At 44.2% G+C, this 27,722-nt stretch overlaps 1 protein-coding gene across 5 annotated transcripts in view; it reads right to left on the bottom strand.

Moving 5' to 3' along the window:
* Window positions 1-27,722, bottom strand: part of XPNPEP1 (X-prolyl aminopeptidase 1) — a 94,791-nt gene that overhangs the window by 12,445 nt on the left and 54,624 nt on the right. For all 5 annotated transcript variants that reach the window (XM_068258775.1, XM_068258776.1, XM_068258779.1 and 2 more), the window contains exons 7-17: window positions 26,048-26,143; window positions 22,647-22,728; window positions 20,894-21,104; window positions 18,334-18,423; window positions 17,385-17,435; window positions 17,000-17,058; window positions 15,909-15,986; window positions 12,752-12,823; window positions 8,739-8,799; window positions 6,964-7,033; window positions 2,325-2,498 (exon numbers count right to left, since the gene is read on the bottom strand). In XM_068258775.1, coding sequence (XP_068114876.1) covers window positions 2,325-2,498; window positions 6,964-7,033; window positions 8,739-8,799; window positions 12,752-12,823; window positions 15,909-15,986; window positions 17,000-17,058; window positions 17,385-17,435; window positions 18,334-18,423; window positions 20,894-21,104; window positions 22,647-22,728; window positions 26,048-26,143 — 1,044 coding nt within the window. The remainder of the gene's footprint in view (window positions 1-2,324; window positions 2,499-6,963; window positions 7,034-8,738; window positions 8,800-12,751; window positions 12,824-15,908; window positions 15,987-16,999; window positions 17,059-17,384; window positions 17,436-18,333; window positions 18,424-20,893; window positions 21,105-22,646; window positions 22,729-26,047; window positions 26,144-27,722) is intronic.

The raw sequence follows: 27,722 nt of genomic DNA, 5'->3' as shown, positions 1-27,722 counted from the left end.
GACAATATCACACTCCCCATTTCATTAACTGACCTGTATAGGAATTTCAGACAACAGCTCCGCGGGGAGCCCTGCGCCAAGATACAATTAGGCTCCCGGCGCATGATGCATCGCGGGGACAATTCACTGGGGTTATCGATTTCTTGCTGGCGTTGTTAATAACACAACAAGCGTATGCAGCTGAAAATTGCTATAGGGTGGCCTGTTGTGTTAAAGGATAAGCGTGCGCACAACATAAATATATTGAGTCAGTCCCAGGTTGCTCCCTGATCAATAATGCAATTATATTTCATTACTTATTTTGCTTTGCTGAAAAGATATGAGAACCTCATGCTCCCCAGGATGGCTATTATATATAAAGGATTCCCTCCACAGCAGCCTGTATATTGTGTACATTGTACACCAGCCCTAATATTTCTGTATTGTGCCAGCAACCCTGTGCCTCTCCCGGTTACCTGGCAACAATGCCACATATTTCTGAGTGAAAGTTGTGATCACACAGAGAGAAAACTGGAGCGCTCTCATACCTAGTTTCTGCGAAATTAAGAGATCCACTGAAAGTAAGCCCTTGCAGGAATTTAGAGCATGTTTGAAATAAAAGCCCTACCCAAAAGTAAGCCCTAGCGGCAGTAAATTAAAAGTATGGCATTTTGTATTATTGGAGCCGATGGTCTTGTGGGCGGGACCATGGCTCTGTCATTGGGCCAATAACTGCACTCCCTGCTATATAGTGAGTGCAGTGATTGGCCCAATAACAGAGCCATGGTCCATCGGCTCCAGCAGAAACACAAGTTGCTGGGGGGGGGGGGGGGAAGGGGATGCAGGGGGACATGGGAGCAGCACGACATGGAGCTAGAGGTAAGAGGAGGATGCAGGGGGACATCGGAGGACACAGGAGACAGCTGAGGACATAGGGGGACACAGGTGATAGAGGAGGACGTACAAGGGGGGCACACAAAACAAAGGTGAATCCAGCAGAGGAAGAAGCGGCACAGTGGGGAAGACAGGAGGGCACACAGCACAGGAACTTGTGTGTTCATAGAAATATAAGACATCCCCTGAAAATAAGCCCTAGCACATTTTTTGGTGCAAAAATACCCTTCACATTTCTCAGCTGATCAAAGGGGATTAGATATCCACTAAGGCATCTTTTCTCCAGACTAAAAAAGTCCAGTCCAGTTTAACTATCCTTTCCTGGTAAGCGACACCTTTCATTCAATCAATTAATTCATTCAATTAATCAATTTTGTTGCTCGTCTCTAAATTTGCTCTAAAACTGCAATATCTTTCTTGTAATGCGGTGCCCAGAACTGAATTCCATATTCCAGACGCAAACTTTCAAAAGATCTAAACTGAGTTTTTATCTTTCTTTTAATGCATCCCCAAATGCCATTTGCTTTAGCTGCAGCAGCTTGGCATTGAATACTTATTGTTAACAGTACTCATAAGTCCCTGTCCAAGTTTAATGTCCCCATCTGTAACCCATTTATTTTGTATGGTGCTAGACCATTGTTGTATCCAAGATGTGTGACTTAACATTTTTCAACATTGAATTTCATCTGCCATTTATTTGCCCATATAGCCACCCTATCTACATCCTCCTGCAATATCTTCCTGAGTTTGGATAATTCTGTAAAACTTTGTATCGTCTGCAAAAATAGCAACATTACTTTCTACTTCATCTATCTAGCCAGCACCTATTCAGTAGGAGACCTTGGGCAAGACTCCCTAACACTGCTAATGTCTATAGAGCGCGTCCTAGTGGCTGCAGCTCTGGCACTTTGAGTCTGCCCAGGAGAAAAGCGCAATAGGTTCTGTGTCTTTTCATCTAGTTCATTAATAGATACAATAAAGGGTACTGGACCCAGCACCGACCCCTGTGGGACTCCACTGCTAACAGTTATCCATTTTGTATATGATCCGTTAAACACAACTCTTTGCTTTCTATTAGTTAGTTCCTAATCCATGCACACATATTCCTCCCCAGACCTTGTATCCTCAACTTCTGCACGTTTATGTTTAGGGGAAAAGTATCAAAGTTTAAGTATATCACATCTACAGCATTCCCAATACCCACACTAGCATTCACCACCTCATAAAACCTAAGCATGTTAGACCTTTCCTTAGTAAACCCATGTTGGTGCTGAGAAATAAGATTATTTTCTGCTATGAAGTCTTGTATAGCATCTCTTATGAACCCCTCAAATAGTATGCACACAAATTATGTTAAGCTTACAGGTCTATCATTTCTGCGGGAGCTTCCAATACAGAAGAAACAGTCAGTCAGACTTGCACAGTCCACATTTCCTCATCTGAAGTCTTACCATCAGACAGGATCATCCCGGCCTCCAGGGGCTCATCTGCAAAGGTTTTGTAGCTGATTCCGCAGGGACCTTCATGGACGTTGAGGAAGGATCCTACACCATGTCCTGTTCCATGCAGATAGTCCAGCCCTGATTCCCATAATGCTAAGCGAGCAAAGGAGTCCAGAAGATGGCCTGCAAGAGTAATGTGTAACGTGGCTGCGTATCCGTGCAATGCGTTATATACAATTATTTATCCAGTGCAGGTGACAGCATGGGGGAATGGAGCTGCGTAGGGAAGTGGCTGGGGTTCAATTGCCACAGAGCCTTGTACTACATTAAATTACAAGGCAGGAGAGCAGAGGTGCCAGGATAGGATAAAAGGATAAAAGGGAGGTAGTGGTGGACTTACCTCCAGGTAGTGGTACACTTAATGTTAATTTTTTTAAAAAGAATAATAATCGTTATTGATCACATTTAACAAAGGAAAAAAGAAAGAAAACTCGAATGCAACACATTTCGCTGGTTATCCCGCTTCTACAGGCAAGAATGTGAAGCATTTGTCTGTCCAAGTATGCGTTGCTTGGCCCCTGCATCACTCCACAATTTTTTGGCCTCTGCCGATACTGACACTTGTAAGTTGCCATGAAAAAGGTATTTATGTGATTTTATAAGACATTACTTTAAAAGACCACTATCGTGAAAAAAATGTAAAATTTAAAACACATGTAAAAACATACAAATAAAAAGTACATTTCTTCCAGAGTAAAATGAGCCATGCATTACTTTTCTCCTATGTTGCTGTCACTTACAGTAGGTAGTAGAATTCTCTCATAACTGACAGGTTTTGGGCTAGTCCATCTCTTCATGGGGGATTCTCAGCATGGCCTTTGTATAAATCCTTTTCAGGTAAAGTCTTTATAAAGAACAAAGATCCCTGCCCGCTGCACACTTTTTTGGTAGTTGGATGGCGCAACTGCCATTCCCTAAGTGCTTTTAAAGTGAACCCGAGGTAAGAATGATATGGAGGCTGCCATATTTGTTTCCTTTTAAACAATACCAGTTGCCTGGCTAGTCTGCTGATCTATTCGGGTGCTATAGTGTCTGAAGTACACCAGAAACAAGCATGCAGCAATTCTTGCAGTTCTGACAATATTGTTAGAAACACCTGATCTGCTGCATACTTGTTCAGGGTCTATGGCTAAAGGTATTACAGGCCGATAATCAGCAGGATAGCCAGGCAACTGGTATTGCTTAAAAGGAAATAAATATGTCAGCCTTAACATAACTCTCACCCCAGGTTCACTTTAAAGATAAAGAAATCTCTGAGAATCCCCCATGAGGAAGATGGGCTAGTCCAAAACCTGTCAGTTCTGTCAGATTTCTATTACCTACTGTGTAAGGGACAGCAACATAGGAGAAAAGTAATTTATGGCTCATTTTACTCTGGAATAAATGCACTTCTTATTTCAGTGCCTTCACATGCATTTAAAAGGTTAAGATTTTTAGGGATAGTGGTCCTTTAAAGATGCTACCAGAGCTTGTTGTTTTCTTTTCGTGGTTTTTCTCCTGGACTGATGATAGATTTTGTTAGCATATCTGTACATGCATACAATAGGAACAAACACTGTATGATATGAGTGCACTCCTGAGCGTTCTGTCGCTATGCCTCCTAGATGCTCCACATTTTTGCTTAAAGAAGCGGAATAAACCACGTAACGCATTGAAGTGGAGTTTTCTTTCTTTTTGTCTTTGTTAAATGTGACAAGTAAACAATAGTTTTTTTGAAAATTGACGTTAAAGGATACCAGAGCTGAAGATAGTTGGAGCAAGCATGTATGGGAAGCTGTCCTGCTGCCCACCCCCGCTCCCACAGTTCTCCTCCGACCCCCTCCGTTTCTACCTAAATGCCCCCCGCAGCCTCTTCCGGGTTGAGCATCAGTGCGCAGGCGTGGCCGTGCGGATCCAATAAGCGCCCGCAGATGGGAGGCGCATGGCGTCACGATTACATCATACGCAGTGCGCTCCCGGCTGCACGATGTAGGACATGCACTGTCGCGCCTGCATACTAAATGCCAACCCGGAAGAGGCTGCCAGGGGGGCAATTAGGTAGGAAAAGAGGGGGGTCAGAGGAGAACGGGGGAGTGGTGGGCAGCAGGACAGCTCCCATACATGCCTGCTCCCCCCGTTTCTCCTACTATCTTCAGCTCTGGTATCCTTGAAGTGTCTGACTACCTGGAGGTAAGTCCACCACTACCCTCCCTTTAAAGTATGTTATCCTATCCTGTCGCTTCTGTTCTCCTTGCCTTGCGATTCTTTTCGTGTCCACCCTTGGTGGAGGGGTTCTTTCCCGGTCATTTCCTGCTACAGAGCGCGACTTCTTAATCCTGAGTGAGGACAGGTTTATTTACCCACCTGTCTATTAAGTGGTTGACTGTAGGTAACCCTTGTTTGTGAGTATTACCGGTAATCCTATTTTACCAATTCTATTATTTTATTGCGACATACTATGTATTAATTCCATCTTTCCCCTAAAATAAGACATCGCCTGAAAATAAGATCTATCTTATATTTAAAGCATGCTTGAAATATAAGACATCCCCCAAAAATAAGACCTAGTTGCACACACCCTGCACCCCCTTCCCCCCGCAGTGATGCCGCACCACCACTGCTGCCGATTTACCTCCCCTCTTGCTGACCCGCTCCTCCAGCAAAACAGATCCCCCTCCGGCTTGCGTAGTGCATAATTCAGATCTCAGATCAGCGGAGATAAGCAGCTAAAAATGTACAGTAACAGCGCCGGCATATACAGGAAAGAAACAGAGATCACTTCCTGTATACAGCGGCATTGATATTTTCCCTGCTGATCTGAGATTTTAATTGTGCACTGCATAAGCCGGAGGGGGATCCAACTTTCTGGAGGAGGGGGCCAGCAGCAGGAGAGGTAAATCGGCGGTAGTAGCAGCAGTGGCGGAGGTGGGGTGTAATCTGAACTACACTGGCTATATACTGGGGGTACTGGCTATATACTTGGGGGGGGGGGCTTCTGGGTATACACTAGAGGTTTCTTGCTATATACTGGGGGAGATCTGGCTATATACTAAAGGGGGATCTGGCTACCCCCACAAAATATAAGACCTCCCCGGAAATAAGCCCTAGCACATATTTTTAAGGTAAATTTTAATATAAGACGGTCTTATTTTCAGGGAAACACTATATATTAGGCTCTTAGTTCTCTTGTTTTTATTTTTGTAATGCAAGCTGCTGTCCATCAGTCTTCTGCTGCAATACACCCTAAAAAATAGAGAGTTGAGCAAGGCGGTAAATCGATCGATATTCTCAAATCGATTAGGGAAATATCAACCATTTCCCGGTTTCCACATAGTCAGCCTAGTAAACATAAAGCATAAGGGTATATTTTTGTTAATGGATAGCCTGGATAATGTTTGGCGTTACGACGTACATGATATGAATGGAACAACAAGCAGCACAGGAGTAATCAAGCTCATTAGAATCCCAGCAAAGCGCTCCTTACTGCCAAGCGTAATATTTTCCAGCGAGATGAATGAACTTCGCAATCATTGCCCATAAATCCATTGTTCTGATGACTGAATCTCCCGCCTACATTTTAATTAGACCCTCAGAGAAACGACACAGACAAGAATGGCTTCCTGAAAAATCACTGAACGATTCCATCTCATTGACAGCTTGTAATTTCTCCGGAGGCAGAAGCCAGGAGGCGGCACAATCATTGAAATTAGCCGAGAAATACAGCAACACAAGGTGAAGAGAAAGCAATCATCATTTTAGTCTTTATAAACTAACTTTTAATCAGTTCAAGAGGGGTGGGGATTTCAGATAAGTACAGAGGAAATTTCAAACAGAGCATAAAAGGTGAAATGGCCAGTCTATGGTGCTGCCAAGGGATGCTGGAGGGGGCGTGGCTTGTCTGGCATCCTTGCTGATGTTTGGAGAGGACATGGTCAGAGCTGGGAGGGTTTATAAGTAAAGGGATCCAAGCAGCTTTCTTTCTGCAGTTTGTCCGTCTAATAGCTGTAGGCGCTGCCATTCTCTCCCCTCCACCCTTAATTATCCAGGGGAAGGCGTGAATGTAATCAAGTGTGACTTCTCTAACCTGTTTTAAGTACAGTGTCCTATCTCCCTAGAGGTGGGGAAAGGAGGTGGGCGGGAATAGGATGGTGCTAATGGACACATATACACTTCAGTGGGTGGCAGCAGGATGATTTCCAATAGATTTCATGCTCTGATCAGAGAGGGATCTATCTGATGGTTGATCTGGCCATACGCCGAGTGATGTATGGCCAGTTTAAATCACATAGCAAAAAATAAATAAATAAAAATTAAGAGATAAAAGTTTGAAAGGTGATCAGTGAGTTTCCTATTTTCTGAGATCTTGTAAATTTAGTTGCAAGTTGCATGAAGCCTGTAACAATCCAACTCTGCATCTGCTGCATCTGACTTTTCAATTTGCATGCTGCTTGGAAATGAGCCAAACTCAGAGACTAAGCATGCCACTGATTCTCTGACTGTCAGCAGACAGAGGCAGCACTGCTGTAATGATAAGTCTGCACACCATGGAGCCCACCACCAGATTCCTTTACAGCAATCCACTGCATGCAAGGCAACACTCCGCACGTACCTTTCGTTCCATTCGGGAACACTGCCGAGCTGACGGCTATGTGGCCCTTCAAAACATACGTGAAACACTCCTGGAAGGGAAAGAGACATTGGTAGCTTGAGTGCACTGGCCGATCAGAATGTGCTGCTGCACACTGACCATCATACAGGTATGACAGGGAAAAAAAACATGGTAAAAACATGATAAAAAATAAATAAATAAAAATAATGATAAAACAGTTCTTTTACTTTATCTATACTTAAAGTTAAGCTACCGTATAAACTGGAATATAAACCAAGATACTTAATTTTCCCTTCAGATGCCAGAAAAATAGTTTGATGCCAGTATAAATCTTGGGTAGAAACCCCAGGCCGCTACTTTTAACATCCCCATATTGCTTCTCTGGTGGCCTAGCGGTCCCTCCCTTCTCTCGGTCCCCCTCTCTCCGTCATACAGTGTACCTGGCCTCGATTGGTTCCCCCCTCCCTCCACCATACAGTGTATCTGGCATCTATTGGTTCCCCCCTCCCTCCACCATACAGTTTACCTGGAATCTATTGGTCCCCCCTCCCTCCTCCATACAGTTTACCTGGCATCTATTGGTTCCCCCCTCCCTCCACCATACAGTTTACCTGGCATCTATTGGTTCCCCACTCCCTCCACCATACAGTGTATCTGGCACCTATTGGTTCCCCACTCCCTCCACCATACAGTGTATCTGGCATCTATTGGTTCCCCCCTCCCTCCACCATACAGTTTACCTGGCATCTATTGGTTCCCCACTCCCTCCACTATACAGTGTATCTGGCACCCATTGGTTCCCCACTCCCTCCACCATACAGTTTATCTGGCATCTATTAGTCCCCCCCTCCCTCCACCATACAGTTTACCTGGAATCTATTGGTCCCCCCTCCCTCCACCATACAGTGTATCTGGCACCTATTGGTCCCCCCTCCCTCCTCCATACAGTGTATCTGGCACCTATTGGTCCCCCCCTCCCTGCACCATACAGTTTACCTGAAATCTATTGGTCCCCCCTCCCTCCACCATACAGTGTATCTGGCACCTATTGGTCCCCCCTCCCTCCTCCATACAGTGTATCTGGCACCTATTGGTCCCCCCTCCCTCCTCCGTAGTGTATCTGGCACCTATTGGTCCCCCCTTCCCTCCACCATACAGTGTATCTGGCACCTATTGGTGCCCCCTCCCTCCTCCATACAGTGTATCTGGCACCTATTGGTCCCCCCTCCCTCCTCCATAGTGTATCTGGCACCTATTGGTCCCCCCTTCCCTCCACCATACAGTGTATCTGGCACCTATTGGTCCTCCTCCCTCCTCCATACAGTGTATCTGGCACCTATTGGTCCCCCCTCCCTCCTCCATAGTGTATCTGGCACCTATTGGTCCCCCCTTCCCTCCACCATACAGTGTATCTGGCACCTATTGGTCCCCCCTCCCTCCTCCATACAGTGTATCTGGCACCTATTGGTCCCCCCTCCCTCCTCCATAGTGTATCTGGCACCTATTGGTCCCCCCTTCCCTCCACCATACAGTGTACCTGGCATCTAGTGGTCCCCCTTTCTTCCCCTATATGTATCATACCTGGTGTCTAGTTGGTCTCCCCTCTCCCATGGTGTTCCCTAGTGTCTAGTGGTTGCCCCCCCCGCCACCTACACCCCTTGCAGAATACACACAGGGGCTGTTATTTTAACATTAGTAAACACAGCAAGCTAATTGGCTGCAAGGGCAACACAGATACTAGTCACCCACTTTTGCCCAATGACCTCATAGCTTACCTTCTCATACTCTGTTGGAGTTCCAAAATGCATTGTTCTGGTGACATCTGTCGTACCGTCTCTAGTAACAAACACATAACATGCAATCAGGAATTTGCCTTTATCATTGGTTAGGTGTGGTTCAAGATGAAAAAAAGCGTCACGGTGTTAGATAGGCATAGAATATAATTAAGGTGCATCATTTACTGTATACCTTATCACCTCCTCTAAACTCAAATAAACCCAAGTAAGAATCTTCTACCAGGGTTTATCTGAATTTCCCAGAGAGGATTACCGTTGGCCCAGATGAATGGACAAACCAGAAGCCTTGTTCAAGTTCAAAAATTCATACTGATGACAGGGTTGCTTGCCACAAAGTTGAATCTGCTAGAAAGGGATGCCGCAAGTGGCCCAATAATTTTTTGCACGAAATCGATTGCACTGGATGGAACATATCGATAGATTGGTGGCTGAGTAGGAGCGACGGTAGATCGATGGCCCATAGCGTTGCACTGCATCGAATAATGCAATGCTGCAGTTAAGTAATTTTTAATAGTTTTCTTGCTGTAATCTATAAAAAAATGTAAGCCTAGTGTGTGAACAAGATTACTATTACAGAGGCGCTTGGCCCAGATATTGACCTACCACGGTTTTCCAAAATTGATTGCCTGATGAAGAGGGATAGTGACCCGTGAAACGCGTTGCGCACTTGGAGATGTTCTATTAAACATTACTGTTATTATAACGGCTTATTGTTCGGTCATTGTTTACCTGAGGGAAGTGAGTCCACCTACTTCCCTGCTTTTAAGCGGATTTTAATTATTTTATCCTTGTTGGCGCCTCTGTTCTACCTGTCTCACTGAAGATTACCATTACATTTATGCATGAAACCTTATCTCAAGCTAGAAGGATAAAAAGATCTAAAACAATTAAAAATGGAGGAGGTAGCGGTGGACTTACCTCCTTCCGGGCAGACACAGGAAAATGCAGATCAATTTTCAGCAAAACTATTTACATAATCCAGTAAAATACAATGCATTTCGCAACAACCATGCAACAACCACTGTTACAAGTCTTACTTAGCCATCTGTCTCTACCCACAGTATATCTATGCTCCATGTTGTTGCCTGAGGAAGCGGATCACTTCCGCGAAGCGCATTTTATTTTACCAGAGTATGTAAATAAATTGTTTTGCTGAAAACTGATCGGCATTTTCTTGTGTCTGCCCGGAGGAGGTAAATCCACCACTACCTCCTCATTTTTAAACATTTTAGATCTTTTTATCCTTCTGGCGCCTCTGTATCCATAATACATCATACATATCCACCCTCTGTGGAGAGGGGTTAACCCTTTTTTTCCTTGAACTACGGAGAGCGACTTCTTCAGCGCTGCGTAATATGTTGGCGCTTTATAAATACAATAAATAAATAAATAGTGTGGAGAGCAAGAACACAAATGTCTGGAGCCGCTACGACAGCTCAGATGTGTGAATAGCGGCGAATGGATACCCTTGGTTGTCAATATTGAGTGAGGATGTTATGTCCCGTAGTAGACAGCATTACAACTTGTTCTCCTGCTCACTCCTCTCTTTTTTACTTCAGGCTAATCATTTTGATTCATTTGTTTTTACTGTTTTCATTGATTGTGTTACTGTACAGGCTGTCCCAGCGGAGTTTAAGAGTTTAAGATGTCTGAGCGGTATGCGTGGAAAAATGATTTAAGTGCTTTTTACTTTTTATGGTTATTGAAAAATGAGTTTCTGTAACTTAGTGTATTTTTTTGCTGGTCAGCACTGTAACACTCTATAATTTATATTTGAAAGTGACCATTTTTTAATATATTCTGTGGTTTTATAAATACATGGAGTTTAAAGTGGGAAGAAATTCCATATGAACTAAAAAAAAAAATGAAAAAAAATCATCCAATAAGAAATTATTTATTTAGCTTACCTATCCTGAGGTCTTTAGTGTTCACTGTCAGATTTAAGAGAAATGTGATATGAAAAAGAAAATAATATTTCTGATGGTTTCCATCTCTACTGTTTCTTTGTGATGCCAAAAGTGACATCACTTCTGCCCTTTTCTCTTTTTTAACCAAGCTCAGTGTTATTTACTACTTAAGGTGGCCATACACTGGTCGATTTGCCATCAGATTTGACCAACAGATAGATCCCTCTCTGATCGAATCTGATCAGAGAGGGATCGTATGGCTGCCTTTACTGCAAAAACATTGTGAATCAATATCAACATGAAACCAAGCGCAATCTGTGGTGGTGCTGCCGCTGGTGTGTCGTCCCCCCCCACCCGCATACATTACCTGTTCCGGCCGGCGTGAGTCCCCGCTGTCTTCTTCTCCGCTGGGCTCCGGTTGGCTTCCCTACTTTCTGTCCGGGGAAGTTTAAACAGTAGATGGTGCTCTAATGTTTAAACTTCCTGCCGGGACAGGAAGAAGTGAAGCCTGCTGGACTCGAAGCCCAGCGCGGAGACAGAGCAGCGTTGACAGTGGGGATACGTGCCGGCCATATCAGGTAATGTATTGCGTCAACCGTCGGGCATTCGAACGCCGCTATCGACGCACTCCCGACCCGCCGGCAATCGAGAAAAATCTTCCGCACGAACGGCTCAACGGGAACGATTGATTTCGAACGGAAATCAATCGTTAACGTAATGATTGCACAGCAGATTCGATCACAGCCTGATCGGAAAAAAAACTAGAAAAACAATCGGAAATCAAATCAGATCTGTCGGAAATAATAAATTCTACCAGACTATCAGATGGGAAATAGCATGGTGTGTACCAGGCATAACATGGGGGAGGTATTTGCTTTTTGCAGATTTAGTGAGGAGCAATGAAACGTTCTATGCCCCACGCTCTAGGGCCAATGATGGCTAACCTTAGCACTCCAGCTGTGGTGGAACTACAAGTCCCATGAGGCATTGCAATACTCTGACAGCTCTAAGCATAAATCGGGGAGTCAGAGGCATGATGGGATTTGTAGTTTAGTCACAGCTGGAGTGCCAAGGTTAGCCATCACTGCTCTAGGATGAAACTCTATTCTCACAGTACAGAAATAGATCTGATCTGATCTTCTCTATTCCCCATTCATCACAATAAACCACCCTTTTTCCATTCATTTACCCTGCTGCAATTACTTTACTAAAACTGCTTTACAACAGCCATTCAATTTTGTTTGTATGTACAGACAAACCACTAGCCTCTTAGTTCTCTAACTGCACTTCTCTCAACACATGCATTGGGCACCTTCTGATGACATCAGTCAGAAAAAAAAAGGTGGTTACAGCCTTCACTGTATAACAGTTACAACTGCTGGAATAAAGAAGAAAAAAAACTGTTACTCTGCCAGGAGTAAAAATGGTTTGTCCCAGGTATTTTACTGGACATCGCTGAGAGGATGCTTACAGTTCCTCTTTAAAGGGGAACGGTTGTGAAAATCTAAAAATGTAAAACACATACAAATAAGTACATTCCTTCCACAGTAAAATGAGCCATATATTACTTTTCTCCTATGTTGCTGTCACTTACAGTAGGTAGTAGAAATCTTAGTCCATCTCTTCATGGGGGATTCTCAGTATAGCCTTTATTTATTCTTTATAAAGACATACCCTGAAAAAGATTTATACAAGGACACTGGCCAGCCTCGCTGCACACTTTTTTTTGGCAGTTGGACGAAGCAACTGCCATTCACCAAGTGCTTTTAAAAATTAAGAAAACCCTGAGAACCCCCCCTCCCCCATGAGAAGATGGGCTAGTCCAAATCTGCCATGGGTGTCAGCAACGTAGGAGAAAAGTAATTTATGGCTCATTTTACTCTGGAAGAAACGTACATCTTATTTGTATGTGTTTACATGTATTTTAAATATTAAGATTTTCACGACAGTGGTCCTTTAATTGTGCTCTAATCCTACAATGGGAATGATTTCATTTGTCACTTATAAGTACACAAAATGATTTCCCAGTAATGCTAAATAGCAATACATCATAGAACGCTTGAGGAACGAGACTGGTTCTCTTACTTGAACTGGGCTCCAGAGTCCAGGAGGTAGATTTCATGGATACTAAGTTTTCGGTTCGTCTCAGGAACAGGTCTGCAAAAAGCAATTTAAAAAAAGGAAAATTATTCAAAGAAGAGCCCCAGCCACCAACACTCAGCATGGGGCTGCCAGTACGTGAATTATATGTACCCATCATTCATATCTGTGTCAGTTGCCTGCAGAAATAAGGGCCCATTTATAAACAGGTTGATCGCCAGAAGAACGCTTTTTTCAGATTTTTAAAAGTAGTAATGAGGTTAAGATATAGTTTCTTATTAACATGATCTTCACTTTGAAAACTATTGTTCATTTATGTTTTTTATCACCTGATTACCACATTTAGGCCTCTTCCAGATGGGAGGCAGAACTGCACATTTTTCAAGCAGTTCAGTCTCCTGTCCGCCAGTGCAATTTAAATGCAGCCGAACTGCAGCGGTATTCACACCACACGGGTCACCCGCTGACACATGGTGGTGTTACAGGGCAGCGAAGAACCATGACATGTCGAGCCTGAGCGTGGCTGGGGCCGCCCTCAGATGTGACTCCATGGGGGAGGAGGGGTGTCGCCTGTCTAGCGCCGGTACCGAGTGCCAACAAGCACCCGGCCAGTGCAGGAGAGAAGCTGACAGGCGGTGAATTCACTGCCTGTCAGTTGCCTGTGTGAAAGGGACCTTTTAGAGTGGCGAGTAAAGTCATTTATAGCAAACTGTAGTCAGATTGGAATTGGGCCAATGAAATGCACTTGTTGCCAATTTCGGTCTGCCCAATTCAAGTCTGCACACTATCTGCATTAATTATGCATGCGAGGCTGTACTATTTGATTGTCTGCACCTCACTCATGCTTTTCTGCATTCATTCACACATTCATTCTGTTTTGCAACAAAATAAACTGGAAAGACGCAGGAAATTACCGAAAAACACACACATTAACACTGCTACTGCCTACTGAGTGCGCCCTAGTGGCTGCAGCTCCGGCGCTTTGACATATATATCCCAGAAGAATAAAATCTGTTAGGGCTAGTAGGAACTTGGGCGCAGCCATAGGAGCCATTATAAATAACAGCTCTAGTGTGAAATTTGGGCGCCTGATAAATAACCCATTTCACACTATAGCCGTTGTTTAAAATTGCATCTATGGTGGTGCCCCAAAATGATCGTAATAGCGTCAGATTGTGTGTGTGTGTGCGTGCGTGCGAGTGTGTGTGTGTGTGGTGGCGGTTAAGGTTAGATGTGGAGGGGGGTGTTTTTAAAGATAATGAGATTTGTTTAGAAAAAAAAAAAAAGAAAAGAAAAGAAAAAAAAAGTAACCAGATACTTACCTAAGGAGAGGGAAGGCTCTGGGTCCTATAGAGCCTTTCCATCCTCCTCTCCCAGTCCCTTCGTTAGAGCGGCAGCTCCTCCGTTTGAAACCCCCGCCACGGGGGACTTCGGAAGTCTTCGGGAGCAGAGTGCTCCCGAAGACAGGCAGCTCCATACTGCACACGCGTGCCTCTCTCGGGCACTCGTGCGTTTGCATTATGGAGCAGCCCGTCTTCGGGAGCACTTCGTCGGCGGACAGAGCAGTGTTTGACTAATTTATTAAAATACTGCTACGGGGGAGCCAGCGCTGGAACGGGGAGTGGGAAAGGAATGGGAAGGCTCTATAGGGCCCAGAGCATTCCCTTTCCATAGGTAAGTATCTAGCTTTTTTTTTTTTTTAACAGGTTCCTATTGACTTTAAAGAGAATGGGAATCGCATTTAAAAAAATGAGACAGATACTTACCCAAGGAGAGGGAAGGCTCTGGGTCCTATAGAGCCTTCCCGCTCCTCTCCTGGTCCCCTCGTTCCAGTGCTGGCTCGCCGGGTAGCAGTATTTGACTAATTTAGTCAAATACTGCTTTTACCCGGCCGAAGGAGGCTTCAGAAGTCTTCAGAGAGCCCGAGTGCTCCTGAAGAAGGGTCGCCCTGTACTGCACCTGCACAAGCACGTTCTCTTGCACGCTCACACCTGTGCAGTATGGAGCCGCACGTCTTCAGGAGGACACGGCTCCCGAAGACTTCCAAATACCCTTTCGGTGGGGGATTGAAACGGGGGGGGGGGGGGAGCCAGCACAGGATAGAGGGCACCGAGAGAGGAGACGGAAGGCCCTATATGACTTAGAGCCTTCCCTCTCCTTAGGTATTTGCTTCATTTTAAAAAAAATGCGGTTCCCATTCACTTTAAAAGGTTGGGGGGGGGGGGTGTAAAGGTTTAGACATGGGGGGGGTGTATTTTTAAGTGTTGGGCACGGTAGGGGCAGTTAAGGTTAGGCATTGGTAAGGTAGAGTTCTTTGTGAGAGTAAGGTTAGGTTAAGTTGTAGTAAAATATTGGTATTATTTTCCCATATTTTACTATGACAATTTACACTTTTAAAATGCAAAATATCTGTAAATTAAACAGATCTACTACTAGCCCAAATTGGCACTCAAATTTCCTTGTGCCCTTTATTCATGCATGCAGTTCACAATGGTCAGTTGCGTTGTAGAATAATTCTGCATGTCAGCTCTCTGCCCATAAAATACTATGGAGCTGCTCACAGTGCTGCGTTGTAACGGATTGTGTTATTCTAACTCGCTGCATGCAGGCTTTGTATTGTAGTCTATGTCCAGTCTCCATTGCAGTTCACGCATATTATAACACAAGTTAAAGTGAACCAGAGATGAAGCACCCTCATGTATTTTACCATAAATATCAGTAGGAACATTAGAGAAAACACCTACCTTGCTTTCTGTTCATTCTGCACTGCACAGATTGCTTCTAATCAGCCCTGATAACATCCCCGACTGAGCATTAAGTCTGGCTTTGCTCAGGAATATTTATAGCTCGGTCTGTGTTCTCTCATGTCTTTTCAAGTCCATGCCTGCCCCCTGCTGGCTCTGCTCAGGGATCATTATAGCGGAGTCATTGTAGCAAAGCCAGGCTGAATGCTCAGTCCGGGATTTTATCAGGTCTGATAAGAAACAAGCTGTGCAGTGCAGAATGAAACAGAAAGCATGGTAGGTGTTTTCTCTGTTCCCACTGATCTATATGGTAAAATACATGAGGGTGCTTCATCTCTGGTTCACTTTAAGCAACTGACTACTATGAAGCCAGAAAGACTACAGAACACAGGCCTTACTTGTAATGAATTATGGCTCCGTTGGGTCCAGTGCTGGATATCGTGGTAAAACTGAGTTCAACAAAGTCTTCTTGTTGCCTGAAAGACAGAAAACAAACCACTGAGAACAAGTATGTAAATCAGGTGCTCTAGCGCCATTGGCTGCGTGCTTGTTCCAGGTGTGACTGCTGCCTGCGTGCTTGTTCCAGGTGTGACTGCTGTCTGCATGCTTGTTACAGTTGTGACTACTGGCTGCATGCTTGTTCCAGGTGTGACTCTGCTGGCTGCATGCTTGTTCCAGGTGTGACTCTGCTGGCTGCATGCTTGTTCGAGGTGTGACTCTGCTGGCTGCATGCTTGTTCCAGGTGTGACTCTGCTGGCTGCATGCTTGTTCCAGGTGTGACTCTGCTGGCTGCATGCTTGTTCCAGGTGTGACTCTGCTGGCTGCATGCTTGTTCCAGGTGTGAATCCATTGACTGTATTTCCTATGTGTTTAAATCACACCTGAAAATGCCCTGCTAATCACCTGCCTGTAATACTTCTAACCATAGACCCTAAGAAAGCATTCAGATCAGATGCTCTGACTGACTGGACTTGCTACATGCTGGTTTCAGGTGTGTGATTCAGACACTACGGCAGCCAAAGAGATCAGCAGGATGTCAGGCAACTGGTATTGTTTAAAAAAAAAAAAAAAAAAACATGGCATCCTCCATTCCCCTCTCACTTAAGGGGTTCTTTAAAGGGAACCGAGCCAGAAAAAAAAAAGTTTTACTTACCTGGGGCTTCCACCTGCCCCCTGCAGTACATGTACTGTGCATGCGCAGGACAGCCACAGGGACTCCCGCCAGGCGCACTGGCTTGGCGACTGGCCAGTTGCCGAAAACGAAACTGAGCCACGGCGGAGACCGGATGATCAGTGAGTGACGGCGCAGGTTCAGGACGTCTGCAGGAGGCTGGTGGAAGCCCCAGGTAAGTGAAACATTTTTTCTGGCTCGGTTAAGGATCCCTTTAAACACTGTTATGCTATAAGGTAAGTGGCGTTAGCCTAACCTAGTTAAAAACTCACTGAAAACACTTTATAACATTCTCTGTAACAAAACTGGGAGTTTTACTTGCGAAATTCTTCTGCTTTGTCCGCAGCGGAAATCTCTGTGATGGCGTCACTGTTGATCTGTAATAGGAAATGCCTGACATGAAACCTCTGTGGTCTGTGAACACCTGGTTATAATACAGGAAGATAAAGCTACCCATACACTATTCAACTGTGGCGCTAATCGCCCCGCCATTGACTAGCGATCAACAATCTAACGGAGATCATGAAAAAACTGCCCATCCCGATCATGGAATGTCGCCAGCGGGTTCATTGCGGGACAGCCACGATTAAACCACTATCTGCCCATTTAGACATTTTTGTTACATCTAACGTCTAATTGGTAAAAAATATTGTATAGTGTGTGGGTACCTTTATAAGATCATATGCATCGCTGTCAAACTTACCTCTTTCTCCAGCCAGGTGAAGAGCTCACACAGGGCCACCGCGTCCTTTATCTACAAGAAGACACGCCTCTATGAGAAATCTTCAACATTAAGCTGACAAAAATATCAGACTGTATCTACAAGACACGCCTCATTTAGAAATACTCAACATTAAAGGGATACTGTAGGGGGGTCGGGGGAAAATGAGTTGAAGTTACCCGGGGCTTCTAATGGTCCGCCGCAGACATCCTGTGCCTGTGCAGCCACTCCCCAATGCTCCGGCCCCGCCTCCGGTTCAATTCTGGAATTTCAGACTTTAAAGTCTGAAAACCACTGCGCCTGCGTTGCCGTGTCCTCGATCCCGCTGATGTCACCAAGAGCGCACAGCGCAGGCCCAGTATGGTCTGTGTCTGCGCAGTACACTCCTGGTGACATCAGCGGGAGCGAGGACACAGGCGTGCAGGCGCAGTGGTTTTCTGACTTTAAAGTCAGAAATTCCAGAAGTGAACTGGAGGCGGGGCCGGAGCATCGGTGAGTGGCTGCGCCAACACAGGATGTCTGCGGGGGACCATTAGAAGCCCCGGGTAAGTTCAGCTCATTTTCCCCCGACCCCCCTACAGTATCCCTTTAAGGCTCCCTGCACACTGCATGCAATTCCGATTTTTTTATCGTTTTTTTACATCCGATTCTGATTTTTAATCGTTACTGCATGCTGCATTTTTTCCTCCGTTTTTCTGTTGATTGCATTCAGGGAAAATCGGAATCGAAAAACAGATTTGCAGTGTGCAGGGAGCCTAAAGCTGACAAAAATATCAGATGGTACAAGTAACATGAAATAAGCATAAGATAGGGAAGTAGGAAATTCTGTCCCCCGCAGGCTGCATGTACCAGGCCAGGACCTGGGCAAGAGAAACAACCAGATTAGGCATGTCTATCAGCCTAGACCACACTGCAAAAACTAGGCACTTACGTGAGCCCTTCTCATGCCTCCAATCTCCGCTGTATTCTTCACCGCCTTTGCCAAACAGATTGGCGTGTATTGTGATAGGTACCTTTGAGTCTGAAAAGAAATGTAAAAAAGGAATAATACACATAACAGCCGTGATTAAACTGCACAAAAGGAAATAGTAGAGGTGGTAATAGTTTTCTACTAGCTGACTCAAACATGGACGGACAAAACTGCTTGAAACAATTGTATGTGATCATTTTAAGAGGAACTTTACTGAAAAATAGTAGTGGGGGGGGAATAAATCAATGCATTGCCAACTGCGAAGTTGAAAAATAGAAGAGAGAGATCAAGAAAAGATTCATATTGTGGCACTTGTAGTTCCTTAACAGCTGGAGAGCCAAGTTTGCAGATCACTGAGCTATGTAACTTGTTCATGTTTGATCCCCAATGAGCCTGCTGGACATCATCTTTACTACTAGCAGACGATATAGATATACAGATGCACAGAGGGAGAAACTGGTTGCTTGGCAGTTGAAAACAGACGTTATTTCCCACAATGCAACAAGGTCCACAGAAAGTAAACTGTCACGATGGAGGGGTTTCACCACAATCCTCTATAACAAAACCCAAGTGTCTCAGCGCCCCATGTCCCTGTGTGTGTGTTTTGTTGTACTCCGCATGTGCAGGGAGGGACGCAGAGACACTGAAAGGAAGGAAGGGGCGGGCGTGTATAAGAGTATGCGCGCATGCGGTGGACGAGCGCGCGGTGACAGACCTAGCCCATTATTAAACAGGCTAAGGATACAAGTATCACAATAAAGTACACTAAACGTACTGTGAACCGTGGAGGAGGCGGAGTTATGTTTTGGGGCGGTTTCTGAATTTGTCACAGGATGCCTTAGATCTGTGCAGGAATCATAGAGAACATTAATACACTGCAATGTTCTCCCCAGATATTTTTTCCAGCCGGGTAGGGTGCAAGAGGGGAATGCAGGGCCGTGCAACTCTGCCTACAGCATAGGAGGAGGAGGTAAGCCAATGACAGCCGGTCGCTCACCAAAACTAGCCAAGTGGAGCACCCGGCTAAAAAAGCCTGGGGAGAACACTGCACTGCATATCAGAGGGCTTTATATCAATCACAGGTCATGGATACTCCAAAAGGTCAATGACCCAAAACACAGCTAAAAGCACCCAGGAATGGTGAAGAGAAGAACAAAACACTAAGGGCCTGATTCACAAAGCGGTGCAAAGTGTTTGCACGCGAGTGAAAACCCCTTTATCACGCCTAAACTCAGTTTAGGCATGATAAGAAGAAACTCGCGCGAATTTTCCGCGCGCAAAGTTTTGCAAGCGCGCGCGCGCAGCACCCGGCACTTCGCGCGAAGCTCCCATTAAGCCCTATGGGACTTTGCGTTCGCGCGAGTTAGAGCACAAAGCGGTGATAACTTTGCTAGTGCAAAGGTTATCACGCCTAAAGTCTTTTAGGCGTGATAACTGAGTTATCACCGCTTTGTGAATCGAGCCCTTAGAGTGAAGCAATACCAATTGCCTAACAGCCCTGCTGATCCTCTGCCTTAAATACTTTTAGCCATAGACTGTGAACAAGCATGCAGCAGATCAGGTGTTTCTGACATTATTGTTAGATGTGACATGATTAGCTGCATGCTTGTTTCTGGTGTGATTCAGACACTACTGCAGCCAACTAGATCAGCAGGGCTGCCGGGCAACTGGTATTGTTTAAAAGGAAATAAATATGGCAGCCACCATATCACTCTCACCTAGGGTCACTTTAAAGGAGTCATCAGGGGATATATCGTAAAATAAGTGGTACTTACCGGGGGCTTCCTCCAGCTCCAAGCTCCCCGGACGTCCCTCGCAGGTCCGCCCCGGTCCCCGGCGATGATGTCAGAGTGACCTCCAGGTCGCTCTGTACTGGGCCTGCGCGAGCGGCGCTGTCAATCACCGCCACGTGGACCGGAGCGTACTGTCCGCTCCGGCCCACGTGGCGGTGATTGACAGCGCCGCTCGCGCAGGCCCAGTACAGAGCGACCTGGAGGTCACTCTGACATCATCGCCGGGGACCGGGACGGACCTGCGGCGAACGGCTGCGGGCAGAGCTGCGGCGAGGGACGTCCTGGGAGCTTGGAGCTGGAGGAAGCCCCCGGTAGGTACCACTTATTTTACGATATATCCCCTGATGACTCCTTTAAGGTAGTCTTTTTTGATTCCTAATTTGAATCCTATCAAGCATTCACAAAAAAAGAACTGAAATGGGCATTTTGGAGAAGGGGCATTCATACATGACAGAGATGGATTACAAACAGCAATGTGCGCCAGTTACTACTCTCAGTTTATAAATGACTAGCAAACCCCCCTCCCCTCTAGCCCATGCGCCGCATGTCAAAGTGCATTACCAGCACCCCCAATGCTACACATGCGCAGTAGCGCAAGAGCACGAACACAGGGACAGTGGGGTTTTATTAGGTAGGATCGCAGAGAACATTGTGTTTTTCTTTTGTTTGTGAAGGGGTGCCAATAAATGCCCATGACTGTATACAAGGCTTTATGGTGCAGACCCTACCTTAGGAATGGCCTCTGTGAGTGCGTAGCTGGCCTTGTCGCTGATCCAGATCTTCTCCTTGGGGGAGAGTCCAGCACAGATGCCCTGCAAAGCACTCAGGACTGACCCGTACGGCTCCAGCTGGATTTTGAACTGAGGAGGAGGAGAAGAGTCCAGTCGGAGGTGCTCTCTGACCTCTGGCTCAGCCAGCCGCACACCATCAATGAAAAGCCTTAGAGTGCACAAGAGAGAAGTTTCAGAGGAGCGGGAAATCCTAAACCACTTCCCTACCCTGGTCATTTTCACAGTTCAGTTCAGCTCACTTTGGAAATAACTATCTAACTGATTATCACAACTGAATGATCTATATATCGTTTTTTTTCAGGAGGAATTAGGGTTTTTGTGGTTGATAAGTGTTCTTAGTAATCACCTTATTTTCTATGCATTTTAAAAGGAAAATAAGGGGAAAAAATAAAAAATATCCATTTTCATAATTATGGCTTTAATGTGAACAGTTCTATTACATATTACATTAAATCCACACAATTTGTCTATCTCTCCTGTTTATTTACAGTACAGTTCATGTGTCTTGATAATGTATTAGTAACAGATTGTATACATTACTCAAGTGTTACATCTGTCTGCTCCTGGAATGTGTATTTTACACTTGTTTACTAATTAACTCTGCTATTGCATTCCCTGGGAGGAGGAGGAGGAGAGGGGTTTGCTGTCATTCCTTTACAACTCTGTATTGTTGTTATCAGCTCAGAGATAGTGTTATCTAAGATTTTGTAGCAAGGAGAGTGCTGATACTTATTTTTACGTCATCTGGACAGGAAGTGGTTAAAGGACAACTGAAGCGAGAGGGATAAGGAGGTCAAGGGCAAACCCAAGAATTTCAAGGGGGTATTCTTGAAAGGTGTTCCTCAGCCACGCACAATACAGTATAATAATATGGTAGGACATCATGCTGGGTATAGACCGATTGACGGGATCTGACGATTATTTCCGATATGTCCAATCTGCTCCTGATCGACAACAGGATCGATCGGGAGCAGTTTGAATACAGATAATAATAAGGACAGTCGACATCAGTAATGAAGGGAAAAGTAAAGCATTATGTCATATCCCAACTTCCTTTGTTATTGGCACACAAGTGGAGCACGGGGCTGTGCTCATACCTGGCTCTGTGAAGTTCCCCAGAGCTGCTCCATGCTCTGTACACAAGCTGATGCTACATCCAAAGTCAACTGTAGCAGAGAAAAAAAGGGGGCGGTGTTGTGAGCTGCAGGATACCTGCAGATATTCTGGCTTCTCAACCTGTGTCTGTCCCCAGACACTGCACCAGCCCTGGTCTGAAGGGGGGGAATTCCGGGCACCAGTAATCTCCCCCTACACTTGCCTATGGAGACTAACAGATTTACTTCCATTTAAGCAATACCAGTTGCCTGCTAGTCCTGCTGATCCTCTGCCTGTAACACTTTTAGCCATAGACCCAAAACAGGCATGCAGCAGATCAGGTGTTTCTGACATTATTGTCAGATCTGACAAGATTAGCTGCATGCTTGTTTCTGGTGTTATTCAGAAACTACTGCAGCCAAATAGATCAGCCAGGTAACTGGTATTGTTGAAAAGGAAATAAATATGGCAAGCTACATATTCTTCTTACGTCAGTTGCCCTTTAAACGTATAGTGACCATGTAACCATAATGTAGCATAATGCTAAATTAGCATAATGAGAAACCACAATACAAAAATAAAAGCTCAGTCCTACCTGATCGTTTCTGTTCCTATAATGGCGTAAACGAAGAATACGGGATTATACTCCACATCAGAGCCACGGAGATTGAACAACCCTAGTCAGAGACAAGCAAATGCCACATTTCCATTTACAAGCCATTTCTTTTCAGCAAATTTGAAGCATTTCTGGAAATACCATCTATACCCTAATTATTAACATATTCTGAGGTCACCATTTTTTTTACCCAAAAAACATGTAATAATGGTTGGCTCGAATACAAATCTTTATGGTGCCCTCTGTATGGTTCTTCCCCAATTATAGTACATGCTTTCAGCCCTATAGAAGTTATTGCATGTTTGGTATGGCTCAGCTTTATGAAGTGTAGGGCTTTGCAGAAGGGAGATGTGGAAGCAGAGCGGTGGGAAGAAACTATGCAGGAGGACACGTGTACACACATTAGACCGTTATTTCAGTGGCTCCGGAATAATCACTTTGAGTGTGAAATGCAATCATATTTGTAGCTTAACCACTTCAGCCTACAGCGTGGAAAATCTCATGCATCCGAGCCACGTTCACCTCCCATTCATTCACCAATAACTTTATCGCTACTAATCACAATTAATTGATCTATATCTTGTTTTTTCCGCCACTAATTAGGCTTTCTTTAGGTAGTAAATTTTTTTCTTGAGGTAGAATTATTTTTTTCTAAATCCATTTTAACAGGAAGATTAAGAAATAAATGGAAAAAAATTATTATTTCTCAGTTTTTGGCCATAGTAGTTTAAAATTAATACATGCTACCGTAATTAAAACCTATGTATTTTATTTGCGTATTTGTCCCGCTTATTACGTCTTTTAAATTATGTCCCTATCACAATTTATGGCGCCGATATTTTATTTGGAAATAAAGGTGCATTTTTTCAATTTGCGTTCTTCACTATTTACAAGCTTATAATTTAAAAAAAATGAATAAGATGCTCTCTTAACATGTATATTTAAAAAGTTTAGACCCTTAGGTAACTATTTATGTAGTTGTTTATTTATTGTAATTTTATTTATTTTTTAATTAAAAAATGTATGTGGGTAATTTTAGTTTGGGAGGTAAACCGCTATTTTTAGATGTAATATAATGTAATTCTTTATTTAAAAAACGTATGTGGGTGCAGTTTACTATTTGGCCACTATCAAAAAAGTTCCTGGAGCATACGATCACGCTGCCAGGAACTATTAGGAGGCTGTAAAAAAAATTTCCGGCCAGAAATACCGCGCTCTCTGCTTAGAAAGCTTCGGTATTTCTCCAGGGGGCTTAGGTCAGTGAATGGGAATTATATTCCCATTCACTGATCGGGGGGCTAGCGGCAGGCAGCGGGAGCGCGCCCGATCGCGCGCACCACGCTGCAGGAGCAGCACAGTCTATCTGGACAGATATATCCGTCCAGATAGAGTTAAGTGGTTAAAGTCTTGTTCACATACTTGACAGTTCCAGCCAGAGGCAGATTATCGCCCTTCCCTCCCCTTGAGGTTTTGGAAAATTTATTAAAAATAAAAAAAAATTGAGAAAGCACATGTGCATAAGCCTTTGCCATGAAGCTCAAAATTGAGCTCAGGTGCATCATGCCTCCCCTGATCATTATTGAGATGTTTCTGCAACTTAATTGGAGTCCACCTGTGGTAAATTCAGTTGATAGGACATGATTTGGAAAGGCACACCCCTGTCTATATAAGGTCCCACAGTTGACAGCTCATGTCAGAAAACAAACCAAGCATGAAGTAAAAGGAATTGTTTGTAGACCTCCAAGACAGGATTGTCTCGAGGTACAAATCTGGGCAAGGTTACAGAAACATTTCTGCTGCTTTGAAGGTCCAAATGAGCACAGTGGCCTCCACCATTGCTAGAATTGGATGGCCATCTAAACCGAACAATCTGAGGAGAAGGGCCTTAAAGCGGACCCAAACCAAACATTTTTTTAACTCAAAATATTTAGTTGCACTATTCTGACACATACAAAGATAAATAAACACTGCTTCAAGCCTATGAGCATTTCAGTGCATGCTTTTCACTCTCCTCTTTGCATAACTAGGGTTATATAGGTGGCAGCCATTAGCAATTCCTCCTTTGCTGGACACCATCTACTCCACCAGTTTGCCGGATTATTTGCCGGCAATATGAAAGGGAGGGGTTTCTCCAATAAATGTAAAATATTTTATGTTTGTCATCATGCAGCTGAAAAAAGGCTGCTATTTATTATTATAATTTAGAAAATAGATTTTATTTCTGAAATCTTGTATTTTTAGTTTGGGTCCACTTTAAGTCAGGTGACCAAGAACCTGAAGGTCACTCTGTCAGAGCTCCAGAGGTCCTCTGTTGAGAAAGGAGAACTTTCCAGAAGGACAACCATCTCAGCAGCAATCCACCAATCAGGCCTGTATGGTAGAGTGACCAGATAGAAGCCTCTCCTTAGTAAAAGGCACATGGCAGCCTGCCTGGAGTTTCCCAAAAGGCCCCTGAATGACTCTCAGACCACATGAAAAAAAATTCTCTGGTTAGAGGAGACAAAGATTGAACTTTTTGGCAAGAATGGCAGGTATCATGTTTGGCGTAAACCAGTTACCGCTCATCACCAGGCCAATACCATCCCTACAATGAAGCATGGTGGTGGCAACATCATGCCGTGGGGATGTTTATCAGTGACAGGAACAGTAAGACTAGTCAGGATAAAGGGAAGGATGAATACAGCAATATGCAGAGACATCCTAGATGAAAACCTGATCCAGAGCACTCTTGAACTCAGACTGGGGTGACAGTACATCTTTCAGCAAGACCGTGACCCTAAGCACACAGCCAAGATATCAAAGGAGTGGCTTCAGGACAACTCTGTGAGAGCCCAGACTTGAATCCGATTGAACATCTCTGGAGAGATCTTAAAATGGCTCCACCAAGTATTCCCACCCAACCTAATGGAGCTTGAGAGGTGCTGCAAAGAGGAATGGGCGAAACTGGCCAAGGATAGGTGTGCCAAGCTTGTGGTATTATATTCAAAAAGACTTGAGGCTATAACTGCTGTCAAAGTTGTATCAACAAAGGACTAAGGAGTAAAGGCTGTGAATACTTATCATACATGTGATTTGTGAGGTTCTTTTTTTTTTTTTTTGTTTTAATAAATTTGGAAAGTCTTCACAGCGCATCACTTTCTCTACCTTTTGTTGTTACAGCTTTATTCCAAAATGGATTCAATTCATGTTTTTCCTCAGAATTCTACACACAACACTCCATAATGACATTGTGAAAAAACGTTTACTTGAGGTTTTGACCTGTATATATTTCACTCAAACTCAGGTTGGATTAGAGCAGCTATGTAACTTGAATTGCATCATCTATTACATATTGCAGTACGCTCACATAGGTGACCTATTGTGTGTAAAAAGTAACTTACATGCCACTTCGTCCAGTGCTGTCAGGACAATCCAGGAGGCTTTCCTTTCCGCCATCTTGGCTCTAAGCGCCACAATTTTATCCTGCCAGGACACTCCTGTAAGAATGAGAAGCAAAGGGAAAGCTGTAAATATATAACCCACTCGGAGAGGCTTGGATTATAGTGATGGTCAAGTAGATGCAAATAACTTCTAATTTATGCAAATTTTATGCAAATGTATACAACGTGCAAAATGAATCAATCAAATCCTGGTAAAAATTTGATTAGTTTATTTTCAAGCTACATAAATTTGCATAACAATTTGCATACATTTGCATCAACTCAAAGTTATTTGCATCTACTTGACCATTGCTATTGGATTACACTGGGCCCCACTGCCACACCTTTTTCACTGAACAGAAAACCGATGGAGGAAGCAGACAAGGTTTTCCATGTGCTGGTTCACATCAATACATTTCAGATGTGTCCATTCTGTTGGCTGCATTTTAGCAATGGACAATACTGCCAGGTACACATTTGTTGCGCCAGAGCACGAGAGCAGTATTACCAATACTCAGATGAAGGGAATGCCTCTACTTCATAATGGCAAAGGATTCTGCTACTGTGTAGCAAAGGACCCATGCAACTGACCACAGCACGTACCTGGAACATTACAGCAGATCTGTACAACATTCTATACTGTAGTGATGACTACTACCTACTACTTAGGACTTTTCTTCCACTTGCTGAGACTGCACTCTTACCTCTGACCCTTATGGCAGTACACTGCACTCTGACCTTGCCCACTTGTATTGTAGGCAGTTTCTCCTCTGCAGTCTCTCAGGGGTGTCTGCCATTGGGTGTATGGTGAATGTATAGCTGCGCTGCTGCCAGAAAGAATCATTAGACTTGAAATTGTAGTTGATATCTAGGGTAGTGTGGGGTGATTATTTGTAGGCATTTTTTTTCCATCTCTATTTACTTGCAGACAGACACCATATCCAATATAGAAACTCCTTATTGCAGCTTCAAATGACAAGTTAAGAAATCAGAGGCATATGGAGGCTGCCATATGTATTTCCTTTTAAACTATGCACATTGCCTGGCTGTCCTGCTGATCCTCTGCCTCTAATACTTTTAGCCATAGCCCCAGAACAAGCATGCAGATCAGAAATGTGACTACATCTGCTGCATGCTCATTTCAGGTGTGTGATTCAGACACTACTGATGCACAAAAGACCAGCAGGACAGCCAGACAACTGGTATTGTTTAAAACAAAATAAATAGGACAGCCTCCATATCCCTGTGACTTCAGTTGTCCTTTAACAATCTTCCAATGGTTGAATTTACAGGGCAACTGAAGTGACAAGATTTTGGAAGCTACCATATTTATTTCCTTTTAAATAATACCAGTTGCCTGGCAGCCCTGCTGGTCTATTTGGCTTCGGTAGTGTCTGAATCACACCAGAAACAAGCATGCAGCTAATCTTGTCAGATCTGACAATAACATCAGAAACACATGATCTGCTGCATGCTTGTTCAGGGGCTATGGCTAAAATTATTAGAGGCAGAGGATCAGCAGACCAGCCAGGCAATTGGCATTGCTTAACCAGTTCACCCCCAAGGGTTTTTACCCTAACGGACCAGAGCAATTAATAAATGAGGATACATTTCTACTTTAAAAACGCCTTCAGGT

Source organism: Hyperolius riggenbachi, chromosome 10 (assembly GCF_040937935.1).
Source record: "Hyperolius riggenbachi isolate aHypRig1 chromosome 10, aHypRig1.pri, whole genome shotgun sequence".
Taxonomy (NCBI): Eukaryota; Metazoa; Chordata; class Amphibia; order Anura; family Hyperoliidae; genus Hyperolius; species Hyperolius riggenbachi.
This window is presented reverse-complemented; position numbering and strand designations above follow the sequence as displayed.